General features: G+C 42.9%; 1 protein-coding gene across 2 annotated transcripts in view; it reads right to left on the reverse strand.

The window, feature by feature from the left end:
• Positions 1 to 1,383: 1,383 nt before the first annotated feature.
• LOC135219472 (geranylgeranyl transferase type-1 subunit beta-like) overlaps positions 1,384 to 25,481 on the reverse strand; it is a 30,065-nt gene continuing 5,967 nt past the window's right edge. For both annotated transcript variants that reach the window (XM_064256271.1, XM_064256270.1), the window contains exons 2-7: positions 7,060 to 7,190; positions 6,447 to 6,660; positions 5,788 to 5,920; positions 3,511 to 3,630; positions 2,900 to 3,016; positions 1,384 to 2,060 (exon numbers count right to left, since the gene is read on the reverse strand). In XM_064256271.1, coding sequence (XP_064112341.1) covers positions 1,791 to 2,060; positions 2,900 to 3,016; positions 3,511 to 3,630; positions 5,788 to 5,920; positions 6,447 to 6,660; positions 7,060 to 7,189 — 984 coding nt within the window. In that variant the 5' untranslated portion in view covers position 7,190 and the 3' untranslated portion in view covers positions 1,384 to 1,790. The remainder of the gene's footprint in view (positions 2,061 to 2,899; positions 3,017 to 3,510; positions 3,631 to 5,787; positions 5,921 to 6,446; positions 6,661 to 7,059; positions 7,191 to 25,481) is intronic.

Here is a 25,481-nt window from a genome sequence, read left to right on the forward strand (position 1 = left end):
TATATATATATATATAGATATATATATAGGGACACTATGACCTATGGTGTCAAGGAGGCCACTCATAACCAACCCGAAGTGGCTGTCTATCCTCTTAGCACGGACACTCACACCTAAGTAATAGGGGTGGGGCCAGAGGAAGAAAATTGTTAATATGTAATAGTGAGAAAGAAGAGTGATAAAATAATAGATTAAGAAACAAAACCAAGACAAAATTGGTTGAGTATATGACCACAGCCCACGGCCAGAGGAGGGTCCACATGGATACTAAATGGGCGCCCCTGCAGCACTGGACAATGGTCCTTAGTCTTGAAGCCCCTCCACAACGACAATGTTGCTTGGTATGGGAGAGAATGTTGGTGATAGTGATCTGCTAAAAAATCAGACAATTACTATTCATAAAACTTTGACGAGTTAAAAGCCAACATCTCTAGGTTTTATATACTAGGTGCAACACAAATAAATAATGAATAATTTCACATATTCGTTACTTATTCCATGATAACATGTAATTTAAGAAATTCGCCACTATTAAATAAAATATAAAAGGCTGGAATACTTTGGCAAAGGGAACTTTTTGCTGCTAATTTACATCCTGATTAACAAAAATGGTTTTGAATTTGTTCCAAAAATATTAATAATAAGAATTCAAACATCTTAAGCATTCCAATCTTGTTTATACAAACTTCTTGATATTTTGGTTTTGACCTGAAAATGTAACTTGGGTTATTTGTACAAGTATTAGATGTAGATATCTTTTCAGCTTTAAAATTTAAAGAGACATTGTTATGACATTTCATCCTATTTATCACTGTATTTTCCAGGTTGTCTAGTTTAATATGCTGCCATCTATCTATGATTTGTTAGCCAAGATGAGATGGGTTAAGATCTAGATAAGGCACTGTGCCTTACATTAGGGAATGTCAAGTAAGGATATATCTCTGAAATTATAATTGTTGAGTTTGATGAACAGTTCAGAGGATTTTCCTTTTAATTTACTCAAGGTCACTACAGTTCACATTCACTATTATTAGGTAAGTATGATTCTCATTTTAGTCAATCAGAAGCACATTAATCTTTTGCTGAGTCATAATTATGAAAGATAAAAAAGATACAAAAAATTCATGAGAAAGGTAATACAGTAGATTACATTACAAACAAACTAAAAAGTTACATTTACGATACTTTTGTGACAGATTACATTGAAGAATAGTTCTCATTTTTACATATAATACTTGTAGAAATAGTTGAAATTTATGTTAGATGTTTCCTGGAACGAAAAATGTAATGCTTTTATTCTGAAAGTGACTATAATATTTTTACCTGTTTCTTCCGTTAAAGGAGCAAATGACACTAAAAAATGGGGGAAAAAGAAAATACATATAAAATTAACTATGTAATAACCCATTGGGTTGCTTATAAAGATGTATACATATATAATTTACAATATGTCCGATCTGTAACAGCAATTGTCTTATCTAAAATTCATATATAAACATTGAAAACCTAACTTAATTATTTGTGCTCTTATATCAAAAGCGGAAAATTCACTACTTTGTCACATTTTCATGTGAGTGACTTGGTAAAAATATGATCAAAGTAGTTTTCTCCCCTTCGCTTAATAAAATCCATTTACTTAAAATTTCATAATTTATAATGCAACTCATGACCTTCAGTATTCCTGTGAAATTTATCCACATAGATTTATTTGTATTTATAACTTTTAAATACATATAATACACATCTGACAATAACAAAAAACAATGAACAACATAATACGTAATGCACTGTCAACACTCTACAGAGACGGAATTGTGGCAATTGGTACTATGTAAGAGGTTTAGATGCTTCACTGCACGTTCACTAATGTTAAGGGCCGGATCAACGAGTCTTAAATCATCCTTTTTGAGGAGAGACAGTCCACTAATTCCTAGGTATGTGTGCAGCCCATCAGGATGGGCATTTGGATATTTTGCCAAGCCACCAGTTATGGGATCTTGCGTAGATAATACGAATTGCCTGAGGGCTTCCAGATCCAGAAAGTCAATTCCACCAAGAAGCTGGAAATCAATAAGAAAGATCAGATGGGAAAATCTTTCAATGCCTTGTTGATAATAAAACCTTTTATGACAAAGGATAATGGAGAAAAGAGGACGGAAAGCTTGCGAGAACAGAGATGAGAATACTGAGGTGGATTATGGAAATATCACTGCTCGAGAGATTGGAAAATGACGAAATGAGAAGACGCGCAGGCTTAGTAATGATTACAGAGGTAATAAGAGAGGTGTATGGGCATATGCTGAGGGTGGATGAGAGGAGGGAGTGAAGAGGGCTTGGAATGAACCTTTTAGAGGAAGAAGATCGAGAGGGAGACAGAGAATTTGATGGCAAGATAAAGTGAAGGAAGATATGAAGAGAAGAGGTTTGGTGGAGAATGATGCCTTTGATAGAAGGCAGTGGAGAAGGTGCATCAGGCAACCGACCCTTTTAATGTAGGGATAACGGTGGGGAAGAAGATAGTGATCATGGGTCTGCTAAACTTATATATGATACTACAATATTAACAAATAATGAGAGGAAAACTGACAAATGTGAAAAAAAATTTGTTGAGAGAGTTTGTACTCAAAAATGTTATTTGTCTGCTTGCAGCACACACTCAAAGATGATAAATTCTCAAATCATTATATTCACCAACAAAAAATATTTAAAATTTTATAACAAAGCTTAGTTTAAAGTGTTTTTTTTTTTTTCAACATTGGCCTTAAATATTAAATTCATGGTTAGCAACATGGCCCAGACTTTGCTACTTGACAGAAACTTATCAATCTATGCAACAATGCCATGGAAATCACAGAAGGAAAGCTTTCTGTTAGTTCTAAATTCAGAATTTAAAATTTACCTTTAAAGATGCTCCTATCCAAAATGTGTAACATGTATCTGATCGTTTATTTGGCCGACCTTGTAACCCTCCTTCTTCACTCTGACGATTAACTAACCAACGAATTAGTCTCTGTCTCTGTAAAGAAAAAAAAAGTAAGACAGATTTTCATCTGTTGAGAAATCAGAAGGAAGAGAATGACTTTCCAAAAAGATCAACAGTGCACTTCACTTAAAACATTGTGAAAAGGGATGAAAAAAAAAACTGGAGTAATATCTTGCTTCAAAGCATTACCCGAGTAAAAGAAATCTCAATGAAGTAAAGTATATTATAACAATAATTTATTGTTAAAGCACTGTCATAGATAAGATATCTCTAAATATATCTGGCAAAAAAATCCTTCAAATACTGTGAGCCACAAGGATTAAAAGTGGGAAACATAATAATATGAACTTGCAATTTTGCACGTTAAGAAAATGTAAATATGAATCATGAATGTTAATCATGGCCTCAATAATCATTCTCCCAAACTGAAAAAGAAAACTGAAATGCAATAATGTACCTGCATCATACTACAGCCAATTAAATGTCATGAATAAACTCTGACAATTACCAAATCTTCAAACACTTACTTGTGACTGTGAAAGTGTAGATTCCAGCTGACCCATTAAATGTAAAGTAGCAATAGCACAATAGCTACTGCCACCATGAGCTTCTAAGTATATTCCCTGTCCAAGAGCACCTTCATAGCTCTGAAAACAAGAAGAAATAATAAAGAAATTGACACAACATTTTGGGGGAGTAATAAGATATGATTTCTTGGCTTAGCAATCCAATAACACTGTGGCTATTAGAGTAAAGCTGTCTTTAGCAAAACTCTACTTAATCTATATCAAATTTTGACATTAATTTTCACTTATATTTTTTATGAATTCTACTTACTCAATCTATAAAATCAATGAAGACTAAAACTGAAGCAAGGTGACACAGTGTGTACTACTGCATTTGCTTATACATATACCAATATAGAATCATAGTAAAAGAGCACAGTGAGAAAGAAAAAGAGACTGAAATAGTGTCTCATGAACACTGCATTTTTTGTTATAGGAGGTAGGGAAGATAGACAGGATTAAGTTGTACACAAAAGTTAAGAAGAAATGTACTGGAGATCACTAAGAGGAGGAAAAGAACAGATGAGAAAATATAACCCTCAAGTCATCATTAGTTTGTCAAACCACTGTATTCACCATAAATGTTTATACATCAGCTTTTCCCCAAATGGGCTTCGATGCGTAAAAAGTTCTCTTTCTATTGTTCTACACACTATCAGACTAAGCTCTCAACAGGTCTAGCGATTTACTATCTACCCTTTATTTCAATGATTCTCTAGGGGCTTTTCTGACAAATTTTCCTCATCCCATCTCTTTTAAGTCTAATTTCATTTTTTGAGATTTAGGTTTATTTACCAGCCACTGGGTACCATGTCTCTCTACCAAGTTATCATGGCTGATATGATCTTCGCACAGTAGCTTGACCTAGAATATTAACATTCATATAACTTTTTAGTTATAATGTAAATTATAAATCTTTGCTCTCTCTCATCATCATTGCTATGTCCAAAGCTGAGACGAAAAGGGCCTCTGTGAAGTACTACCACTCGTGTCTTTCCTGTGCTTCATCATCCACAAATCTCCATTCATTTCTAAACTCCCTTTTCATGGTGCTCATTTAAGTATGTCTTCACACACTTCCAGTTTTCAGAGGAGCTCTCTCTTGTTATGGGATATTCATTTTTAACAGAAACCTACCTTGTCTCTGTCCATTTCATCCATACTGAAACCTCTTTTGCTTCTGGCCACTCAATCCCCCTTCCATTATTCAGTCTTTTAAGACAAAAGCACAGCATTCCACTTCTCCCTCTTCCCCATTTATACGTCTTTTAATACATTTTGGGCACCAAAAACACCCAACTCTACACACTTATTTTAATCATGAACAGCTCTAGTGACACCATGTGTTAATATTCTATATACAGTACAGAGTTTGACTTCGTACTTTCCCACAAAAGCAATATGCTCTCTCTCCTACCCACTTTTCCTCAGGTTCTTTTCCTTTTATGGTAAAATTAATTTAGGTTATGTTGATTTTCAGTCTAAACCATATACAGTAGTTGGATTTTTTATATATTCCTAATAGTACCTTTATATATACTGCCTACGATTCAGAATGTTTTAGATGTGGTTCACTCAACTATCCTACATTACTTCTATCTTAAAATTCAGCCTCATGATATAATATCAAATGGATACCACAAGGCAAAAGACAAAAATATCTTTCATTTATGAGAGAAAACACAATACAAACTACACTACGTACATTAATTTCATTGATCTTTTGAGTGTATTGTTAATCATGTACTACTAGCGCCTCGGTGGCGTGGCTGGTAAGGTGTTGGTGTGCCACCTCAGTTGCTGCGAGTTCGATTCTTGGGCCCTCCATTGAGGAGTGAGAGATGCGTATTTCTTTTGAGTGCATTGTTAATCATATACTACTAGCGCCTCGGTGGCATGGGTGGTAAGGTATTGGCGTGCCATCTCAGTGGCTGTGAGTTCGATTCTTGGGCCCTCCAATGAGGAGTGAGAGATGCGTATTTCTGGTGATAGAAATTCACTCTCGACATCGTTCGGAAGTCACGTAAAACTGTTGGTCCCGTTGCTGAATAACCACTGGTTCCATGCAACGTAAAAACACCATACAAACAAGCAAACAAACCTAACACACAAATCTTACTATTACAGTACTTCAAATGTCTCCTAATTCAATATTTATCTATTTTCTATTTATCAAACATATGTCCCATTTCCTATTTATTGCCACAGCAAGAGGAAAAATAAAAAAGTTATAATTACCATGCTATTAATGATGTATTTTTTTGCTGTGTCTAAATTAATGGCAGAAAAATCTTGAAGAATATAGCATATGGCTGCGGCACAGTACATAAACCTCATGTCGTTTTCACTGCCTCCGAGAGTTGAAAAGAAGCTGCAAAATAAAACACATATGCATTTAAATAGAAAGAAAGCCATTAACCACTATTATTATAAAGCACGAACCCAGAGGCAATCATGGCATTGAATAAATTAAACATGAAATGAGAGAAAACAGTAAATTTGTAATTAATGCAATTGCCTAGGTAACACCATAAAATGAACAAAGAAACTAATGGTTCTTTATCTATATACTGTATGGACAAAAACAAAAACCCTTGTAAAATTATGGAAACCATCATGTAGTATGACAGCTCATACTACTCCAAAAATAATTCCTGTTAAAGCAGCCTCGTTCCATCTTACAATTACATGCTAAAATAATATGATTTTCCATTGTTATAATAACATACTGAGGATACAAGTAATCCAGTGAAGAGTGGCCATGGTAGATAATTAAATTCTAAATAATGACATGTTGCATCTTCAGGAATTTTCATAAATGGCTTAATTACTTTAGCAATTGTTTTTCCTTTAAAACTGAAATGACTAAATAAATTGAATGGGTTTAGTATGCTTACCTTCCATCCTGGCATTGTAAGGCAGCAACATGAGCTAAAACGGCTTTTCTATTGACACGACTAAGATCATCTCCTAAAATAATGAGGGAAGCAAGTGCTGTGTAAGTCATAGTTATGTGACCACAATCGAAAGAACCCATATGATGTAAGTATTCTTCTGTAGACCGACTGCTAGCAAGTGAGGACCCACCACGGAAACCAGCATTTCGCATATCTATCCAATGAAAAAGAAAGTAATTTTATGGAAAAACATAAAAAGCTATGAGTTTTATATACTGCAGGAGAGCCTTAATCTTCATTATTCAACTATACTTCTAGACAATGGAAAAAATAAAAATACACTACAATATTCTTAAAAATAAAAAAAATACACAAAATAAAGACTACACTAAGATTTATTTATAAAGTTTCAACACCTTTCCCTGGATGATATATGATACACAAAAGCATTCATCTATGCAGTTCCCTACTAGTACTGCATTTTAGGTCATTTGTGTGAATTTGCATAAAGCAATTTTACATGTAGGTAATTAAAAAGAAAAAGGACTTCTTGCAAGATATATTTTTCCCTCACAATAACTCCGAGTAAATTAAACAGTATCAAATAACTTACCTGGATCATTTTCTGGCACTATTTGTAATGAATATATCCAATCAATTATATTTTTCTTTTCAGAATCTCCTAATTCTTCAAGGGCATTTAAGAGGTCTAGTCCTGAGAGTGTGAAAAAAAGCACCGTCATGCTGAAAAAAAATTAAAAAAAAAAGTTTTACAACTGACCGTCTCAAATGAGGACAGTTCATAAACATGATAAACATCTCAGTTCCTGGGCTCTCAAGGAAGACTAATTTAATTATTGAATTTGTAAATTAATTTTTTAAATTTCAGGTCAAAATTAAAATTCTCTGAGCAGGACTGAAAATCTAACAGCCAAAAAATAATTTTTTGGTAATCAAACCACCAAAACTTTCAAAAACCAAAAAATTAACATGTTCATACATAAAAGGCAGTATACATACATTCAATCAAATCAAAAGCCAAACCCTAACACTGTAAATGATCTCTTTCATAAGAAATATTTTTTATTCATTTAACATTTGCTCAATTTTCCCCCTTCATTTAATAACAGCAATACTTTAAGACTGTATACAATATTTTTTATTAGTAACCTTATATCTAATGAAATAATAAAAAGGAAAGGACCCTTCCCTATTTGTCTTGACCATCAAAGAAGAAATAACACCAGCATATATGTTTACTTCAACAAAAGATAATAGTTTTCCTACTTAGTAGAAAAAAAAATTAACTACATTTTATACATACAGGCCGATGGGACACTCCAGGAGACCATACCTCACCGAAAGGGATAATTATTGACCTAGCCTTTCCAGACCCAGTTCTTGTTTGGATTGGATGTAAAGAACACAATGACCTCTTGTTAACAAGGAAGAGGGGACAACAGGGACTTACGGTAAGTCAATGAAACACCATTTCATAGCAATGTTTTTCACATGCTGAATGGCAATTTAGGCAGACATCAATTAATGATATCTTGAGCATACACATACAACCCTCCATTCTGTATACTTTGAGTTTGACTTTGGTTATGATATGCAGAAAAAAAACTTTCACTACGATTCTTTTGTTCCTGTCAAGGTTGTTTATAACTATATATAGTACTCATAATTTGACGATTACACTCTCAAATATATGGGCTAGGGTCTTATTACAACATAAGCCTTGGCAACACATCATTCAGTAAAACTTCCAAAGACATGCTGTTCTAATTTCTAATCAAAGAAAAGCAGGAGCAGTTAGCAGAGTAAAATCCTAATTGTAAACTTATTATAAATTCAGCAGCAGTTTGGCATAGTAAAATCTTCATTGTAAACTGATTACTATAAGTTCAGCCTTGAACCATCAGTAGACTTTGTCCCTTCACAAATCCATTCTATTCTTAAAAATGGCAAAGCTCACAATGGGTTCAAGGCAATTTTTGGTCAAATCTAGCCTAGGCTGTCGTAAACTTTCCCCCAAATTAATATATAATTATTTTTGCAGTTCAGCAGGATAGAAACCAAGGTATCATGGCTGCTCAGTGATCATGTTATAAATGGCTACCAGTAATGAACCATACAAAATTTGCTGACAGTTATCCATATGGCACTGGCTACAAATGAAGAGTCGCACACTGAAGAGTTTGTGCTAAGTTCAGGTAGGCAAAGTCCCCTAGTAAGGAAGAATGTTTAATTTTCGTAATTTTATGTTCCATTAGGATTTATTACAATAATTTTTTTTTCTGGTCAATTTTTTTGTTTTCTAGAACATTGAGGACAGATATGGTAAGCCTAACTTCTAATTATCCAACTGATTCTTGTGTTTTATTTGTATTTCCCAATTGCATATAGTATACTATTCACTGAATTTTCACAAGAGACGTATTTTATTATACCCAGATTATCACAAGAGTATCGTCCATAAAAATTTATAATGAATAGGGATAGGCTAAGGCAGTCCTAGGTAATATAAATTTTCATAGTAAAAATTATTATTTGGATACTTACCCACAGTTAAAGATAGCTTATATCTCCCCGCCTATCGGCACGGAGATATTAGCTATCTTTAAAAAATAAAAATAAAAAGGCATCCCAAATAACAACTTTTAGATAGGTTGGGGTTATCATCACTGACACACAGTAAGCTATCCTTTGAATTATTGTGGTTTTCATTAAGTCAGTAAATCCTGCTTCCTTATTTTTTCTTATATAGTCTACTGTACTACTGCAAACTGTGTAAAAAAGCAATATTCCAGTATGGCTACTGTGCCATCTTTTATTTATTGCTCCTCCCATCTGCACTGTCTGATGTAATACTTCATGTTACAACATTACTTCACACTGTGTGTTATCATAAGTCTTCAATGATTCAATGATTCTCTTTCTAAACTTAATATAGACTGCTGTTTGTTAATAGTGTTACCAGCACACATATATAGTGCAACATTGGGATCATGATTTTAAGTTGTAACTATCTAGCTAATACTGCATCCTAGTTATCACGTCCCCTAGTTACGACGGGTTCGGCTTACGACGTTCCGAGGTTAAGGCGCTTTTCAATTATATATTCAACAGAAATTATTTCAAGGGTTACGACGCATGTTCCAGGGTTACGACGCCTACAGCGCTCATCTGGCAGAAGAAATATGACACCAAAAGTGCAAAATAATCAATATTTGAAGGTTTTTTAATGCAAAATGCAATAAGAATGCAGTTTACTGTACATAGTTTTGAATGCACCCAAAGCATTAAAAGTAAGGTTTTCTTAGGTGTGCGCCCCATCCCTCGTTTGATACATTTGAGAACAGCAGCATCTCCGGGGGGGAGTGCGGAGAGGCACTCCTCTTAAGAGGTTCCTGTCGTCTAGCCACCAGGCTAGGTCCTGCCTTACCTCCTGCGTGAGGGACACGGGGAAGTACGGTGGATCCTCTGCCTGTGACCAACTCTCCTTTAGTCTCCACTGGAGAGACCACAGGTGAAGACGCCCGTGAGGGACTAACTTCTCGAGTGACGACAGGTGGCTGATCATGACTTGCCATTGCTGAGCTGACTGTTCCTGCCGAGACAGGAACCGGTCGGCTGCCTCCCTGAATCTGCTGATCCGTGAGTCTGCGGGGAAGACTTCGCCCTGCTACCGTGTCGATCAGCATACCCAGGTACTTCATCCTCTGCTTGGGTTCGAGATCGGACTTCTCGAAGTTCACCACGATCCCCAGATCGCGGCAGAACTCCAGTAGTCGATCCCTGTCCCGTAGCAACTGCGAGCGGGAGCTCGCCAGGACTAACCAGTCGTCGAGATACCTCAGAAGACATATCCCAGACGAGTGGGCCCAAGCAGACACCAGAGTGAACACTCGCGTGAACACCTGTGGGGTGGTTGAGAGACCGAAGCAAAGTGCCCTGAATTGGTACACCGTCCCGTCGAGGATGAAGCGGAGGTACTTCCTGGAGGATTGATGGACGGGTATCTGGAAATACACGTCCTTCAAATCCACTGAAAGCATGAAATCGTTCTCCCTGATGGAGTCGAGCACGGAACATGCCCTCTCCATCTTGAACCGAGTCTGGCGAACGAAATTGTTCAAAGGAGAGAGATCTATCACCGGGCGCCAGCCCCCGTAGACTTCTCCACCAGGAAAAGGCGACTGTAGAAGCCCGGTGATTGATTCCTGACGATCTCTACAGCTCCTTTGCTCAGCATGGTCTTAATCTCCTGTCGTAGAGCTATGTCCTTTGATGATCCCGGGACGTATGTTTGAAGATGGACCAGGGTGGAGGTGAGGGGTGGCCGAGATTCGAAGGGTAGTAGATATCCCTCCCGAAGGACGTCTATTATCCAGGTCTCGGCACCGTAGCGCTGCCATGTTGCCCAATGGCTCGCCAGGCACCCCCCCACTTCCGGCAGCAGGTGAGGGGGAATGACGTCCCTAGCGTTGCTTCCCACCTCTCTTCGACTTCTTCCCTGTCACCCCCTTGTGAGAAGGAGGGCTGGGAGGGGGGCTGATGACGACCTCCCTTAGCAGAAGTTGAAGTCAAGAGTCTTTCCTTGGGGCTTCGACGGGGCAACTGTCTTAGCAGCCGAGGAAGCGCTAGCCAAACTCTTGGGCTTGGTCGCAGTAGCTCGAGGCTGGCCAGAAGCCTTCGAGACTGCCTGGTGTACTAAGCGGTCACTGTCATCAGTGCACCACCTTTCTACTGCAGCATCCACCATCTCTCCTGGGAAGAGAGAGGAAGAACTCCGTACCGGTCCGTTTCGTAGTCCAAGTGCCGCCTCACGCCCGGTCGCCCTGGATACTCGGGTAAGGACTGCGTCCCTACGGCGAAGTACCAGGTTGGCCTACAGGTTTACCGTCTGATGGGCGAGGAAGGAAATGGCCCTTCCTCCAGACTGGTAGTCTCCTGAAAGCCAAGTTATCTTCAGGATAAATACCTCCGGAGGTGGCTGCGACTTTCGACACTGTGAGGGACCATAGGTCTAACCAGGAGACGGCCAGGAAAGCAGCCATAGCGGTAGATTCCAGGCCTAGTGCCTCTTGCTGCGAGAACCAGAGGTTCTCTGACAGGAGCTGCTGCAGAGACACACCGGAGTTAGCCTGGCTAACTCCGGGTTCACCTGTTTGGGCGGCACTGGATCCTCCGATGGCACGTAGAACCGCCGCTGTCGCATTAGAGGAGGAGGAAGTAGCTTGGATGACCCGCCAGACATCAGCAAACCCTCCTGTCCGGAGACGAGAGACTCCACCTGGTCTAGAACAGTTGGCAAGCTCTGATCACGGCAGACCCACCGTCGGTTTGGGTTCCTTCTTCGGACCCCAAAACGACTCGAGCCGGGACGTGGGCTCGGAAGGTGGGAGCGGCAATCCTTCCCCGAGGTCGTTGAGCTGATGAATCAGCGCAATAACCTCGGCAAAGTTCCTCTAGACCTCCGGAGTGACGGCAAGTTGGACCGTCAAGTCCCTCGAACAAGAGCGACTCCCGAGACCCTCCCCCTTCAGGAGGGGGAAAGGCGACAGACCCCTCTCGGTCTCCTCCTGTCACTTGCACGTAGGACCTGGTCGATCCTAAGACCGTGCCTGGTACGTACGGCGTCGTGAAGGGATCGTGCGGGGTGCGCCCCTCTCGATCACTCCTCAGTGCCTCGCCCTTCCCGGTGTAACCCAAGGAAGTTGAAGGTACGGGAGAGGAAGACCTGACGCTCACCCCTCGCTCACCGGCAGAACCGGTGTGCTTGGAGGGCTGCAGGCGATCAACAACCAGCGGTGGGAATTGAGCTGCAGGCCTGGTTGCGCCGCTCCCCTGGGGAGAGCGGCTGGACCGAGAACAGCGGTCCCGATCTCATGCGTCAAGAGGAACTGCTGCTGGTCCCCCTACCCGTCCAGCACGTTGAACCACTGGCGCCAGCGATCGGGGGGGACCTCTTCCCAGCCTCAGCCCGTGGCTGGTCTGGGACCGTCATGTCAACCCGGGTGACTGGCGGGTCGCTAAGAGAGCGGCCGCTGGCCTGGCGAGTCACCTGAGCGGCTCTCGCCAGCCTTCCGCTCCGTGCCGTGATCCTGGCGCCGAGCGAGCTCTGGCGTCTGGTTCTTGGCTGCATGGCCACCCGTGGGTGACTGTACACTCGGTACCTCTCGCGAACGAGAGGCCGAGACGGAACCTGGTGTAGCGGCAGAATCTCTAGCACCAGGCAAAGAAGTACCGGTGTTAGCCGGTACCCCTCTGGTCCCCGTCTTCTTCTTCCTTGCGGAAGGAGAGACGGGCCCTACTCCCTAAGGAGCAGGAGGACCAGTGGAAGGACCCCCTGAAGGAGCCTTCTTAGGAGGGGTGGAGGCAGCCGTGCTTAAGCCAAAACAAAGGGCTCTGAATTGCCAGACTTTGTCTTTCAAAACGAACCTCAGATACTTTCTTGAAAGAGGGTGGATTGGAACGTGAAAGTATGCCTCCTGCAGGTCTAAGGACACCATCCAGTCGCCCGGTCTCAAGGCTCCTAGAGCAGACTGAGGCGTTTCCATTTTGAACTTTATCTTTTCTATGAAAAGATTCAGCCTGCTTACGTCTAGGACTGGACACCAACCCAACGACTGCTTTGGTACCAGGAAAAGTCTGTTGTAAAATCCTGGTGACCCCAGGTCTAAGACCTGCTCCACCGCTCTTTTCTCGATCATTTGATCTAGAAGATCGAAAAGTATTTGTCGTTTCTCCCCTTGATATGAAGGAGAAAGATCTCTGGGAGTTGTGGATAGAGGAGGAGGATCCAAAAAGGGGATCTTGTACCCCTGTTCCACGATCTTGAGGGACCAAGGGTCCGTATCTCTCTCTCTCCATGCTCCCGCAAAAAACTTCAGTCTGGCTCCGACTGGTGTCTGAAGGATATGATCTTCACTTGCTTGCTTTCGGCTTGAAAGAAGCTCTTCCTCTTGAAAGCCCTCTCCCTCGAGGAGCTGCTCTCGAGGGAGGAGCCCCACGAAAGGGTTTAATCTTCTTTGGAGGTCGTCCAAAAGAAGACGTAGTAGGAACTGCGGGACGTCTCGAGGACTGGGCTAAGAGGTCCTGAGTAGCCTTCTCCTGTAAGCTACCTGCCAGGTCCTTCACCATAGTCTGGGGGAAGAGATGGTTCGAAAGAGGCGCAAAGAGAAGCTCCGCTTTCTGAGCAGTCGTAACTGATCTCGCAGTAAAATTGCAGAACAGAGCTCTCTTTTTAAGAAAAGCCGTACCAAAGTGAGACACTAACTCTTCCGAACCATCCCTGACGGCCTTGTCCATGCAGGTTAACACACTGGACAGCTCCCCCAGACTTAACGAGTCTGGACTCCTAGATTGAAGATCTAGGACTCCCAAGCACCAGTCTAAAAAGTTGAAGACTTCGAGAGTCCTTAAAAGTCCTTTCATGTGATGGTCTATCTCCGTAGGCGTCCAAGAAATCTTTGCTGTCAACAAAAGGGAACTCCTCTGGGCGTCGACCAGACTAGCAAAATCCCCTTGGGATGACGAAGGGATTCTCACACCTACTTCTCCTTTGGTCTCGTATCAAATGCCCCCTTTTCCACTGAGTCTTGAGGGAGGAAGGGCGAAAGTCGACTTGCCCTGATCCTTCCTTCGTTCCATCCAGTCTTGTAATTTCTTAAAAGCCCTCTTGGTGGACAGAGAAGTCTTCATTTCCACGAACTTCGGGTTCTTACAAGACTTCGATGAAGAAAACTGAGAGGGTGGAGACCTGGGAGCTGCAGGCTGAAACTTGTCTCCAAAAGACGAGCGTAACAGCCGCACCAGCACTTTATAATCCGAAATGGACGAAACAGACGGCTGCTCCTCCTCAAACGAGTCCGCCGGACTACTTAACTCTCCTTCCTCCCTAAGAGGAATCGGAGACTGCCCCTCCGGAGAGGGCGTGCGCCCAACGGGTCTAACCTTCAATAAAGATCTCCGAGGTTTGGATGCAGAAGCTTCTTCAATGCGACCGACCTTCTGTCGATCCTTAGTGCATGAAGGAAGAAGAGCGTCTTGACAGCGCTGAGCGTCTTGAGAGGCGACTTGGGCTGCCTTAACTCGCTCTAAAGAAGCGTCCTTACGCTTCCCGCTAGAGCGTCCAGACTTAGCTTTCAAAGTGTCCTTCTGTGCGCTCTCGAAAGCCTTTTCGTTCGGAAAAGCGTCCCTCCGAGTGTCCACAAAAGCGTCCTGACGAGCGTCGTCGTCCTGCCGGGCGTCCTCCAAGGCGTCCTGAAAAGCGTCCTCAAAAGCGTCCCGATGAACGTCCTCCAAAGCGTCCTGACGAGCGGTCTGCGCAGGACGTCGAGAGGGAAGTAAAGCGTCCTGTCCATGTGACTTCCTACTAGAAGAACGAGATCGGAGGGGCACCGAAGGAGACGCAGGAGGAGAAAGAGACGAACGAGGAGAAGGAGAAGGGGACTGCTTCGTCCTCTTGACAGGCAGCCTGACGTCCTTCCTACGTTTAGGCTCGACTCCTGCTGGGCGTGTCTTCTGAGCCATCAAAGCCGACAACTGGTCCTGAAGGGACACAAGAATGTTCTTCGTGGGTGAAGAAACTAAAGGAGGCGAAGGGCTGAACCTGCGAGAAGACGAGGGGCGAGGGGACGCCTCCTTCCTTCTCACAGGTACAGCTACCTGCCTCTCCGAAGAGCGAATGTAGCGCTTCTCAGCGTCATCCTCTGATGACGTCCTACCTCTCTTCTGCGGCGGAAAAGCGGCATACGACGCAGGTGAAGACCGCAACGATGACGGAGAGAGAGGACGTGAAGCGTCCTCACTCGGAAAGGTCCTTTTCAATGGACGCGAGTCTCTCCGAGCGCTCCACCCCTTGCGCGGGGAGGGCGCCTCGGAGGACAAAAAACAGTCCTTAAGGATGCGAGCCTGAGCACGCTCCTTGGCAGCCTGGGAACTTGCAACAGGTCCTGCGCCGAAGGGACGCCAGATCGGTGGGGAGCCCCCGTAACCCTCTTGCGGCTTTCGACATATCCACTCCCTGATTCCTGGGAGTCCGATAGCGGTCTAGGCCTAGAGGCATTATGGGGCCGATCTGACGCCCCCTCCACAACACTAGGGGCACGATCACACACTTTCACTGAGCCGGTTTCCAAGGCTAACACTTTAGATTCTAGAGTGCGTAACGACTCTAAAATCAGAGAAAGGGCATTACCTTCTCCAGACACAGAATCAGGGCCCGAAGGCAACATCACAGGGTTAGGTGAAACAAACTCTACTGGTGTTAATGCAGGTGAAATATTACTTCCCTTACCTTTAGAGGAACCGCTCTTGTAGGAAGACCTCCTGATCCTATCGCGTTCCAATTTACGCCGATAAGAATCATACACCTTCCATCCATCATCGGTCAAACCTTCACATTCATTGCACCGATCATCCAATAAACATACATGCCCCCTACACCCCATACATACTGTGTGGGGATCTACCGATGATTTAGGTAGCCTCACCTTACAATCACTCTTCACACACACTCTGAAACTCACTGAACTTGATCCAGACATCACGTTTACAGAAAAGCCAATCCAAAATAAAAAAACAGTCCACTATTGCGCGTGCCAAGCCACCAATCCAGAATCAATACCAAAAGACAATCCAGATACTTAAGCGACGAAAGTAAATCAAAATCCTAGGCGGAGGTACTGCAAACAGTTGTTTACAGCACCGGCGACAGAAAAAATATGAATAGAAAATGGGAATGGTTCCTGATATCCGCCTCCCAGCGGCGGGAATGGGTACTACCACCTGGCCGCCCACTGCGTGTGCTGCGAGTTTTGAAATTCTGTCGGACTTCAGAAAATACAGCTATATATATATCTGTCAGGTAAGTTTCATGAACAAAACATTATTTTATCATAAAAATATCATTTTTACGTATGCAACTTACCTGGTAATTACATATAGCTGATTGGCACATTTTGGAGGTGGGGCCATGGCAGCTAACCATATTTAATGAGGAATTTCTATTGGAATTTAGTAGTTCTCTTTTAGTCCTTACCTTTTAAGATAGCTGACTTGAAGGTTACTGCCTCTTAAGTCTGCTGATCTTGAAAGCATTGACGAAGTACATGGAGCCTTGCGTCAAGCTATAGACACGTATCCAGCATTGGCGAGGTATATGGAACCGTGCGCCAAGCTATATATACATACCAGCATTGGCGGGGTATATGGAGCCATGCACCAAGCTATAGAAGTGTACCAACATTGGCGTGATATATGGATCCGAGCGCCAAGCTATACAACTACCATCCGACTTACAACCTGCTCGACATACGACCACTCGTACTTACAACCTTACTTCAGACAGTTGACCATTGAGTTACTTGGCACTGCGCCATCTCATGAGAACTCTCATCACTCAGGCATGAGAACTCTCATCACTCAGGCAGCATCAGTTTGAGTTACCCTGCCCTATCTGCAGCATCATTTGGTATTAACTGTACTGTAGACTGAATTGCAAACCAATTTACGTAAGAATCGACTTCTGACATGCATGCAAGAACCTAACCCCATTGTAACTCAATGCCTGATTGTACGTAATATATACTATTACATAAATGATTAAATGTATTAGTAGAAGTACATTATGGTAAAAAGATTGAAATAATGATTGTACATTACATTACAGTACTAAGTAGGCACTTTTATATAGCAAAGGTTTGATAGTACAGTGGTCCCCCCGTATTCGCGGGGGATGCGTACCAGACCCCCCAGCGAATAGTTAGAATCCGCGAATGTTTGGAACCCCTATAATAACACTAAAAACAGCCTATTTTGTTAGTTAAAACTTAAGAAAAACCACTAAAAATGTTCATACTTGGTTTTTTTAATAGTTTTATCACAAAAAGTGCATTTTATGATGAAATTGATAACAAAAACCAGGAATCTGTGGATATTTCTCAGAAAAATACTGCGAATTTTCCGCGAATAATGCAGGGAAACGTTCCCGAGAGAAATCCGCGAATGTGTGAGTCCGCGAATCCGGAGAACGCGAATACGGGGGGTCCACTGTATACCCTACCCAGTATGTTGGCCACTTTCTAAGGTTCGACTTACATCTATTCTGACTTACAACCAGTGGGTCGGAACCAAACTTGGTTGTAAGTAGGATGGTACTTGTAGACATTTACATGTAGTCTAGGGCTAACCGTGGACTGACATGCGATAATTATACGTCTGCTCATGGAGCCGTACACAATAAACAATAAGGACAACAACAACATGGGAATCACCTTAACCTAAATATTTTTACCCTTTACCTAAATGGACTGTAGGGTACCACTAGTACACTTCCATACCTCAGACACCCTTAAAAAACAGCACCAAAGATAAAGTTAAAAATTATTAGGAAGGATTGACTTCCTTTCTTCCCTTACTCAACACCGTGCCAGTTACTACAAAAGGTCCCAATGTGGAACAGTTTTCGTACACTGTTTGAATCTCCGTTAAATAATGTGTTGCAAACACTGAATTACATTTCCAATACGTCGCATTGATAATGGCATCTAAAGATAAATTGCGTTAATACGCCATAGAAGTTGCAACAGCTCTGACTTCATGGGCCTTCACTCTAGTCAGATCAACCTCTGGTTCTCCCAACTGAGAGTGAGCTTCAACTATTAAATCCCTCAAAAAAAAGGATATTGCATTCTTAGATAATATCCTAGAAGGATTTCTTACTGAACACCAAAGATTGTCTGACCCTCCTCTAATTTGTTGAGTCCTGTGTAAATAATACTTCAGGGCTCTTACTGGACATAATGATCTCACTGGTTCTCCCTCTCCTACTAACTCTGACAGGCCCTTTATTTCAAACGAACGAGGCCATGGTTGTGAGGGTGACTCGTCCTTTGCTAAAAAGCCAATCGTCGATGTGCATATTGCCTTGTCTTGTGCAAATGCCACTCTTTTATTGATGGAGTGAATTTCACTTATTCTTTTGGCCGACGCTAGAGCCACTAAGAATAATGTTTCCTAGTGAGATCTCTGAAAGCTATCTCACTTGACGGTTCAAACCTCGTAGATAGAAGCCATTTGAGCACTATATCTAGATTCCAAGAGATTATCTTATTTCCTTCCTGTTTCTTTGTACACTCGAACTAAGTCTACACCGTAGCTCGTAACTGACCCTGGCGCTCTGACAGCTGCAAACTGACTGCATTCGGTACCGAGGTAAGTTGTCCAAGAATCTGAGCAAGTCACGAGACCTTCGCCTTTGAAGGGTTATGCCGAGAGACCATCAAAAACGTATACTTAATTGTCACCGATGCCGGACGGCAAGGTGATGATTCTGTTAAGGCATGTCCCCAACAGGTGAAAGTCAATTGCCTTCTAGAGACCGAGGTTCCTGATGGCAAGACATTCTCATAGTAGTTGAATCTCAGCTAAGGAGAAACAACAATATGTGCCGTAGAAGACGAAGGAGGACAGAGAATGCAACGTACTTCTTCACAGCCGAATCGAGAGAAAGATTCTCAAGATTCTGAACCCGTGCTTACTGAAAACGCTAACCTCTATTTCATTGCTGTCCGGTGAGAAGTCGTAATTGCTATGAAAGCGGGGTGTTTTTCAGTAATGAAAAACCCCGTGAAGTACTGCCTGCAGAACTGCTTCTCATGGGTTGAACATTTGGAATCAGAGCTATCAGGCCTGGGAATAGGCGATATCTTCCAATACATCTGTTAATTCTGGGTGAACATTGAACAATTGCACACCTACGAATACGAGATATTTTTGAAGACAAACTCCAATGTCTGAAGAAAAAACATTCCCCATTATCGCCGTGCGATCTAGCGGTAGACTAGTACAGACTTCTGCTACAGTGCGGTAAACAGAAAAATGAAAGAGTCCAAGAGATATCTCTGTTGAAAATTTCTCGCAATGTCGACGGCGATGAAACCGAGCATCACAGCAGTAGATGGTCATTCATGTATGTGAGAATCCACGTTAATCAGGGACCTAAGTCCATGATTGTTGGGCAGAGATATGGTTCGGCAGCCAATCATTGCAGGGGAGAGAGAAGCAACTGACCGTGCACCTCGGAGAGCCAGCTGGTACTGAGCTCAACTGTTATCGTAGTGACAGCAGACTCATACACCGTTAGCTCTCGCCGACTCGTCTTCCTGAGTTGCCATGTAATCCATTCCACGAAGGAATGCGTTCGGCTAGAACCATCGAGCCTAAGAATACACTCGAGCAATTATATTTAAGCGAAACGGATTTCGGTAAATACAAAAGCTGAGTTGGTGTTGTCGTGACAATACCATAAGTATCTAAAATCGAAACTGGTAACTCGTGGGAGGTTGCAGGGAGCCCCGATTAGCAGTTCAATTAGGATACTAGTTGTCTCGGTCGCCATCCGTAGAGCTAACTACGGTATGCGCCTACACCCCGGACAGTTCAACTGCTTAACAGAATCATGTCGCGAAGGTAAAATACGCAGTATTTTTGTAGGTTTCTGTACAACTATCTCCATCCTACCTTCTTTTCCCTACGAGGAATGAGAGTAAGGATTGGAGATCGACCGCCTTCGTTCTCTAGTCAAAAGAATGAAGGAGAAGTCTTTCCCGAAGGAAAGCTTCAATTGTGAACAGAGTACCGAAGACGCCAGTTCAAGCTTCTTATCTTATTGGGCAGAAGACTTCATGGACACTGTCTATGAGTCTGCTTTGCCTCAAAAGCCTCAACGAGGTAGTGACCTATGACTGAAAGCTCTTCTGGATCTTGTCAATGGGGGCTTACCCGCATACGCGACAGAACCTTCTTAGGATCTTTGTCAATGGGGACTAGCTCACTTACATGACAAAGCCTTTTGGATCGTGTCAATGGGGGCTTACCCACTTACATGACAGAACCTTTTTGGATCTTGTCAATGGGGGCTTACCCACTTACATGACAATGTAAGGGACAATGAATAGGCGATTGCAAAAGCCTGGGGTGTTCTGATCTTTTACCAGCTCTATCGCTCTCTTTTCTAATAAGAGCCGATAGTTCCTTTCTCAACGCGCAACATTTCTCTAAGTGTGACGAGTAAGCTGTCAAAACTATCGGTACCTTTGACAGAGGAGGATGTTTTACAAACGGAATCGAATATCCTTCCTTCAGTACCGATACTGTCCATGGATCTGCTCCTCTTCGTTCCCAAACTTGCCAGAACTCCTGGAGTCTGGCTCCGACTGGTGTGTGAAGGATTCCCTGCTCATTTCTTAGAAGTTGTTGTCTTATTGGGCTTAGGACCGAACCTAACTCTAGGCCTCGATCTCTGCAATCCTCTCGTTTGTGCTCTGCCCCGAAAGGGCTTCTCCTGCTCGACAACTGGCGCTGGGCGTACACTCGAAGTCGTCGTGCCTTTCGGCTTCTTAGCCAACTGAGCTAAAAGGTCTTGAGTTGCTTTCTGGACCAGAGAGGCAGAAATTTCAGACAGTAAATCCTTAGGAAAAAGGTTACACTTATCAAGTGGAGCGAACATAAGCGCCAACTTCTGGGTTCTTGTCACTCCCTTAGATGTAAAGGCACACCAAAGCTGACGTTTCTTGAGGATCCCCACGGTTAAAAAGGAAGCGATTTCAGTCGCTCCATCCCTTATTCCTTTATCAATACAGGACATCACATTGGAGAAGTCACTAAAATGTTCTCCTGACAGGTTAAAACACTTTGCCTTCCTTCCCAAGGCGCCAATCGACCAATCCAAGAAGCTTATTACTTCCATAAGACTGAAAACCACCTTCAGCAAATGATCCAATTCGCAACTCGTAAAGAAAATCTTTGCTGAATTCAAAGCAGAACGTCTGGACGAGTCCACTAAGCTGAAGAAGTCTCCATGAGAGGAGGCAGCTCCTCCCAGGGAGAAGGCTTCCCCAGTTTTGTACCAAACTCTGTTCTTAGTTAAAAGTCTCGAAGGAGGGAAACAAAACACGGTCCTACCTTGCTCCCTCTTTTCTCCCAACCACTCATCCATCTTTTTCAACGCCTTTTTAGCTGAAATCGACAAAACCAGCTTAATGAAAGTCGAAGAATCTGGTTTAGTATCCCTAGCATAATAGGATTCAGGTGAGGTGGGAGTGGCTAGCGAAAAAGATTCTGGAAAGTTATCTAGGAAAAAGTTGAGTAATTGTTTGTATGCCGACGACTGAGTCTCCTTCTCGCCTTCTACGCTTCTCCTTCTGACGCTCCTGCTGATAAATTGTCCTCCGCTTGTTCATGATCCACTGGACAGTCTAACTCCTGCTCCACCAACTGTGGTGGCTCTTGAGACTCCTCAGGTAAAATGATATTGTCATGATACAATAAAGTTTTATACATACTTACCTGACAGATATATATACTTAGCTATAGACTCCGTCGTCCCCGACAGAAATTCAAATTTCGCGGCACACGCTACAGGTAGGTCAGGTGATCTACCGCCCTGCCCTGGGTGGCAGGACTAGGAACCATTCCCGTTTTCTAATCAGATTTCCTCTCTTCCACCTGTCTCCTGCGGGGAGGCTGGGTGGGCCATTAATCGTATATATCTGTCAGGTAAGTATGTATAAAACTTTATTGTATCATGACAATATCATTTTTATACATTCAACTTCCCTGCCAGATATATACTTAGCTGATTAGCACCCATTGGTGGTGGGTAAGAGACAGCTAACTACTGAAATAGACAGGTAAACAACATATGTTGTAGGTATTAATAAACCTTGGTTCCTACCTGATTAGGCGGAAGACTTCGTGGCTACTGCCCAGGAGTCTGCTTCGCCTCAAGAGCCTCAGCGAGATATTGATCTATGGCTAAGAGTTCTTGTGGGTCTGCCAATGGGGTCTTATCCACTTACTCGGCAGAGCCTAAAGGCCTTTGTCATTGGGTGCTATTCCACTAACATGACCAATACACCTTGTTCAAGGAGCACAACAACACGATCCCGATCACCTGATCCTAACATCCATGTTAGTTCTAAGATTGCAAGGAGTTATCCCCAAACTCCCTACAAGCAACCAATAACTTGAAACATAAAATCACGTACACTTTATAACAAAAAAAAAAAATTTGTACCCCCCTACTAGCCATATATACCCCTGGTCCCCCACCAGCAAAGACACCAGCCGCCCGTGCGACATCAGCACACTTGCTAGTAGGAAACCCAGCACATATCTGACAAGAGGGTTTATGTACATTTAAGATAAAAGATTTTTAAGGATCAGTCTTTGCTCCAAGTCCCAGTACTGTATCTGCTGACACAAACGGACCGAGAGAGAAGCATTTCTCATAGGTCACCCTTACATCCTTCAGGTAATGAGATGCAAAAACTGAATTGCATCTCCAATATGACAATTTGTCGAAAATTGCATTTTTCCTAACTATACAAACCTGAGGTCCTTTAACAATAGGAAGTAGCTAGCAGCAGCTGGAACGGTCGTAAGCCTTTCGAACGAAGGGGAGAACAGGTAGTTAACTGCTTGTCCGATCGTCGCGCGGCTGGGAGGTAAACAAATCACTTTTGCTTTTGGCCCATGCAAAATACGTAGATGAGGGTGGCATGAGGAGGACTATATGTAAAGGACCTCAGGTTTGTATAGTTAGGAAAAATGTTATTGTTATTATACAATTAAGTTTGTTCATACTTACCTGGCAGATATATATATATAGCTGTATTTTCTGAAGTCCGACAGAATTTCAAAACTCGTGGCACACGCAGTGGGCGGCCAGGTGGTAGTACCCATTCCTGCCGCTGGGAGGCGGATATCAGGAACCATTCCCATTTTCTATTCATATTTTATTAATGCCTCTGTCTCCTGAGGGGGGGAGGAGGGCGGGCACTTTAATTATATATATCTGCCAGGTAAGTATGAACAAACTTAATTGTATAATAACAATAACATTTTGTTCATGCCACTTTACCTGACAGTATATTTATATAGCCTGAATCCCACTTCGGATGGTGGGAAGAGACAGAATAGGATTTTTTAGGAAACTTAAATTAAGTTGATGATATACATCTTGGTTCCTCACCTGTTTGCAAAGTAGACTATGTGATTACTGTCACGTAAGCTGCTGTTTGCTTAAATCAGAGTTGCCAGCCAGGTGGAGACCCCCATGTAGTGCGTGCGCTCTGGATGATCTGTCAACGGGAGGGTACGAGACCTCAACATGACAAGACCATCGAGGCCATACAAATGAGGGCAACGAAGCAACTGACCACCACCTGACCAACTATTCACAAAAAACCCCTTAAAACTAACTAAAGGATGGGAGATCTTCACATAAGACTCACCACAACCTAAAAACACAACAACAAACTAACCTAAACCTAACTAAGGGATAGGGAAAGAGCTACTTCCGGACCCCAAGACTGTGTCCGCAGAAACGTATGGCCCCAGTGCTTACAATCGTCATAAATCGTTCTCACATCCCTTAGGTAATGTGAGGCGAAGACGGAGTTACTCCTCCAAAAGGTGCAATCAAGGATGTCCTTGATTGACATGTTCTTTTGGAAGCAGAGAGGTAGCGACAGCTCGAACTTCGTGCGCTTTCACTCGTAAGAGGCTCAAATCAGTCTTCTGGAAAGATGAAAAAATGAGCCTCCTTAATGACGTCCCTTAGAAAGAAAGCAACAGCATTCTTCGATAAAGGTAACTCTGGTCTCTTCACAGAGCACCAGAGATTACCTGAGGGACCTCTTACCTCTTTCGTTCTATGCACGTAGAACTTGAGAGCCCTGACCGGGCACAGGACTCTCTCTGGTTCTTGGCCCACCAGACTTGACATACCCTTGATCTCGAAAGTCTTCGGCCAAGGGTTTGAAGGATTTTCATTCTTCCGCCAAGAAAGTTGGGTTCAACGAGCAGACAACATTGTCTCCTTTGAATCCCATTAACTTGCTAAAACGCTTGAATTTCACTAACTCTCTTAGCCGTCGCAAGAGAAGTTAGGAAAAGAGCCTTCCTTGTCAGGTTTCGAAGAGACGCTGCCTGAAGCGGTTCGAAAGGGCTTGACATAAGGAATTTAAGGACCACGTCAAGGTTCCATGACGGAGGTCTCATTTGAGGAACCTTCGAAGTCTCGAAAGACTTTAAAAGGTCATGAATGTCCTTGTTGTCAGACAGGTCAAGGCCTCTGTGCCTAAAAACCGCTGACAACATGCTTTTATATCCCTTGATGGTAGGACCGCTAATTTCTGCACATTCCTGAGAAAGAGCAGAAAATCAGCTATCTGGTTCACAGAGGTCGAGGAAGAGGAAACTCCCTCCTTTTTTTTACCATGCCCTGAAGGAAGCCCACTTCGATTGGTAAACAGCTCTTGTGGAAGCACGTCTTGCAAGTGAGATTGCTCTCGCAGCTGCTTTCGAAAAACCTCTCGCTCTGGCCAACTTTTCGATAGTCTGAACGCAAGTCAGACCCAGAGCGGAGAGGTTTTGGTGAAACCTTTCGAAGTGGGGCTGTTTTGAGTAGATCTTTCCTCCAGGCAATGTCCTTGGAAAGTCTACAAGGAAAGACATGACCTCTGTGAACCATTCTCTCGCTGGCCACATCGGAGCGATTAGGGTCAACCTCGTCCCTTCTGAGGCCGCAAACTTCCTCATGACTTCCCCCAAAATCTTGAATGGTGGGAAGGCGTACAGGTCTAGACCCGTCCAATTCCAAAGCAAAGCGTCTACCGCGATTGCTTCTGGATCCAGGACCGGGGAGCAGTAAAGAGGAAGTCTCTTGGTCCTTGACGTCGCGAATAAGTCGACCAGTGGACGTCCCCACAACGTCCAAAGGTCTCGACAAACGTCTTCGTTCAAGGTCCATTCCGTCGGTAGGACTTGTTCCCGACGGGAACTGAGAAGATCTGCCCTGACGTTTTGCACTCCTGCAATGAATCTCGTCAGGATAGTCACATTTCTTATCTTTGCCCACAGCAGAATCTCTCTCGCTAGGGAAAACAAACGTTCTGGAGTGTGTTCCTCCCTGATTTTTTAAATAAGCGAGTGCTGTGGTATTGTCCGAGTTTATCT

Source organism: Macrobrachium nipponense, chromosome 1 (assembly GCF_015104395.2).
Source record: "Macrobrachium nipponense isolate FS-2020 chromosome 1, ASM1510439v2, whole genome shotgun sequence".
Lineage (NCBI taxonomy): Eukaryota > Metazoa > Arthropoda > Malacostraca > Decapoda > Palaemonidae > Macrobrachium > Macrobrachium nipponense.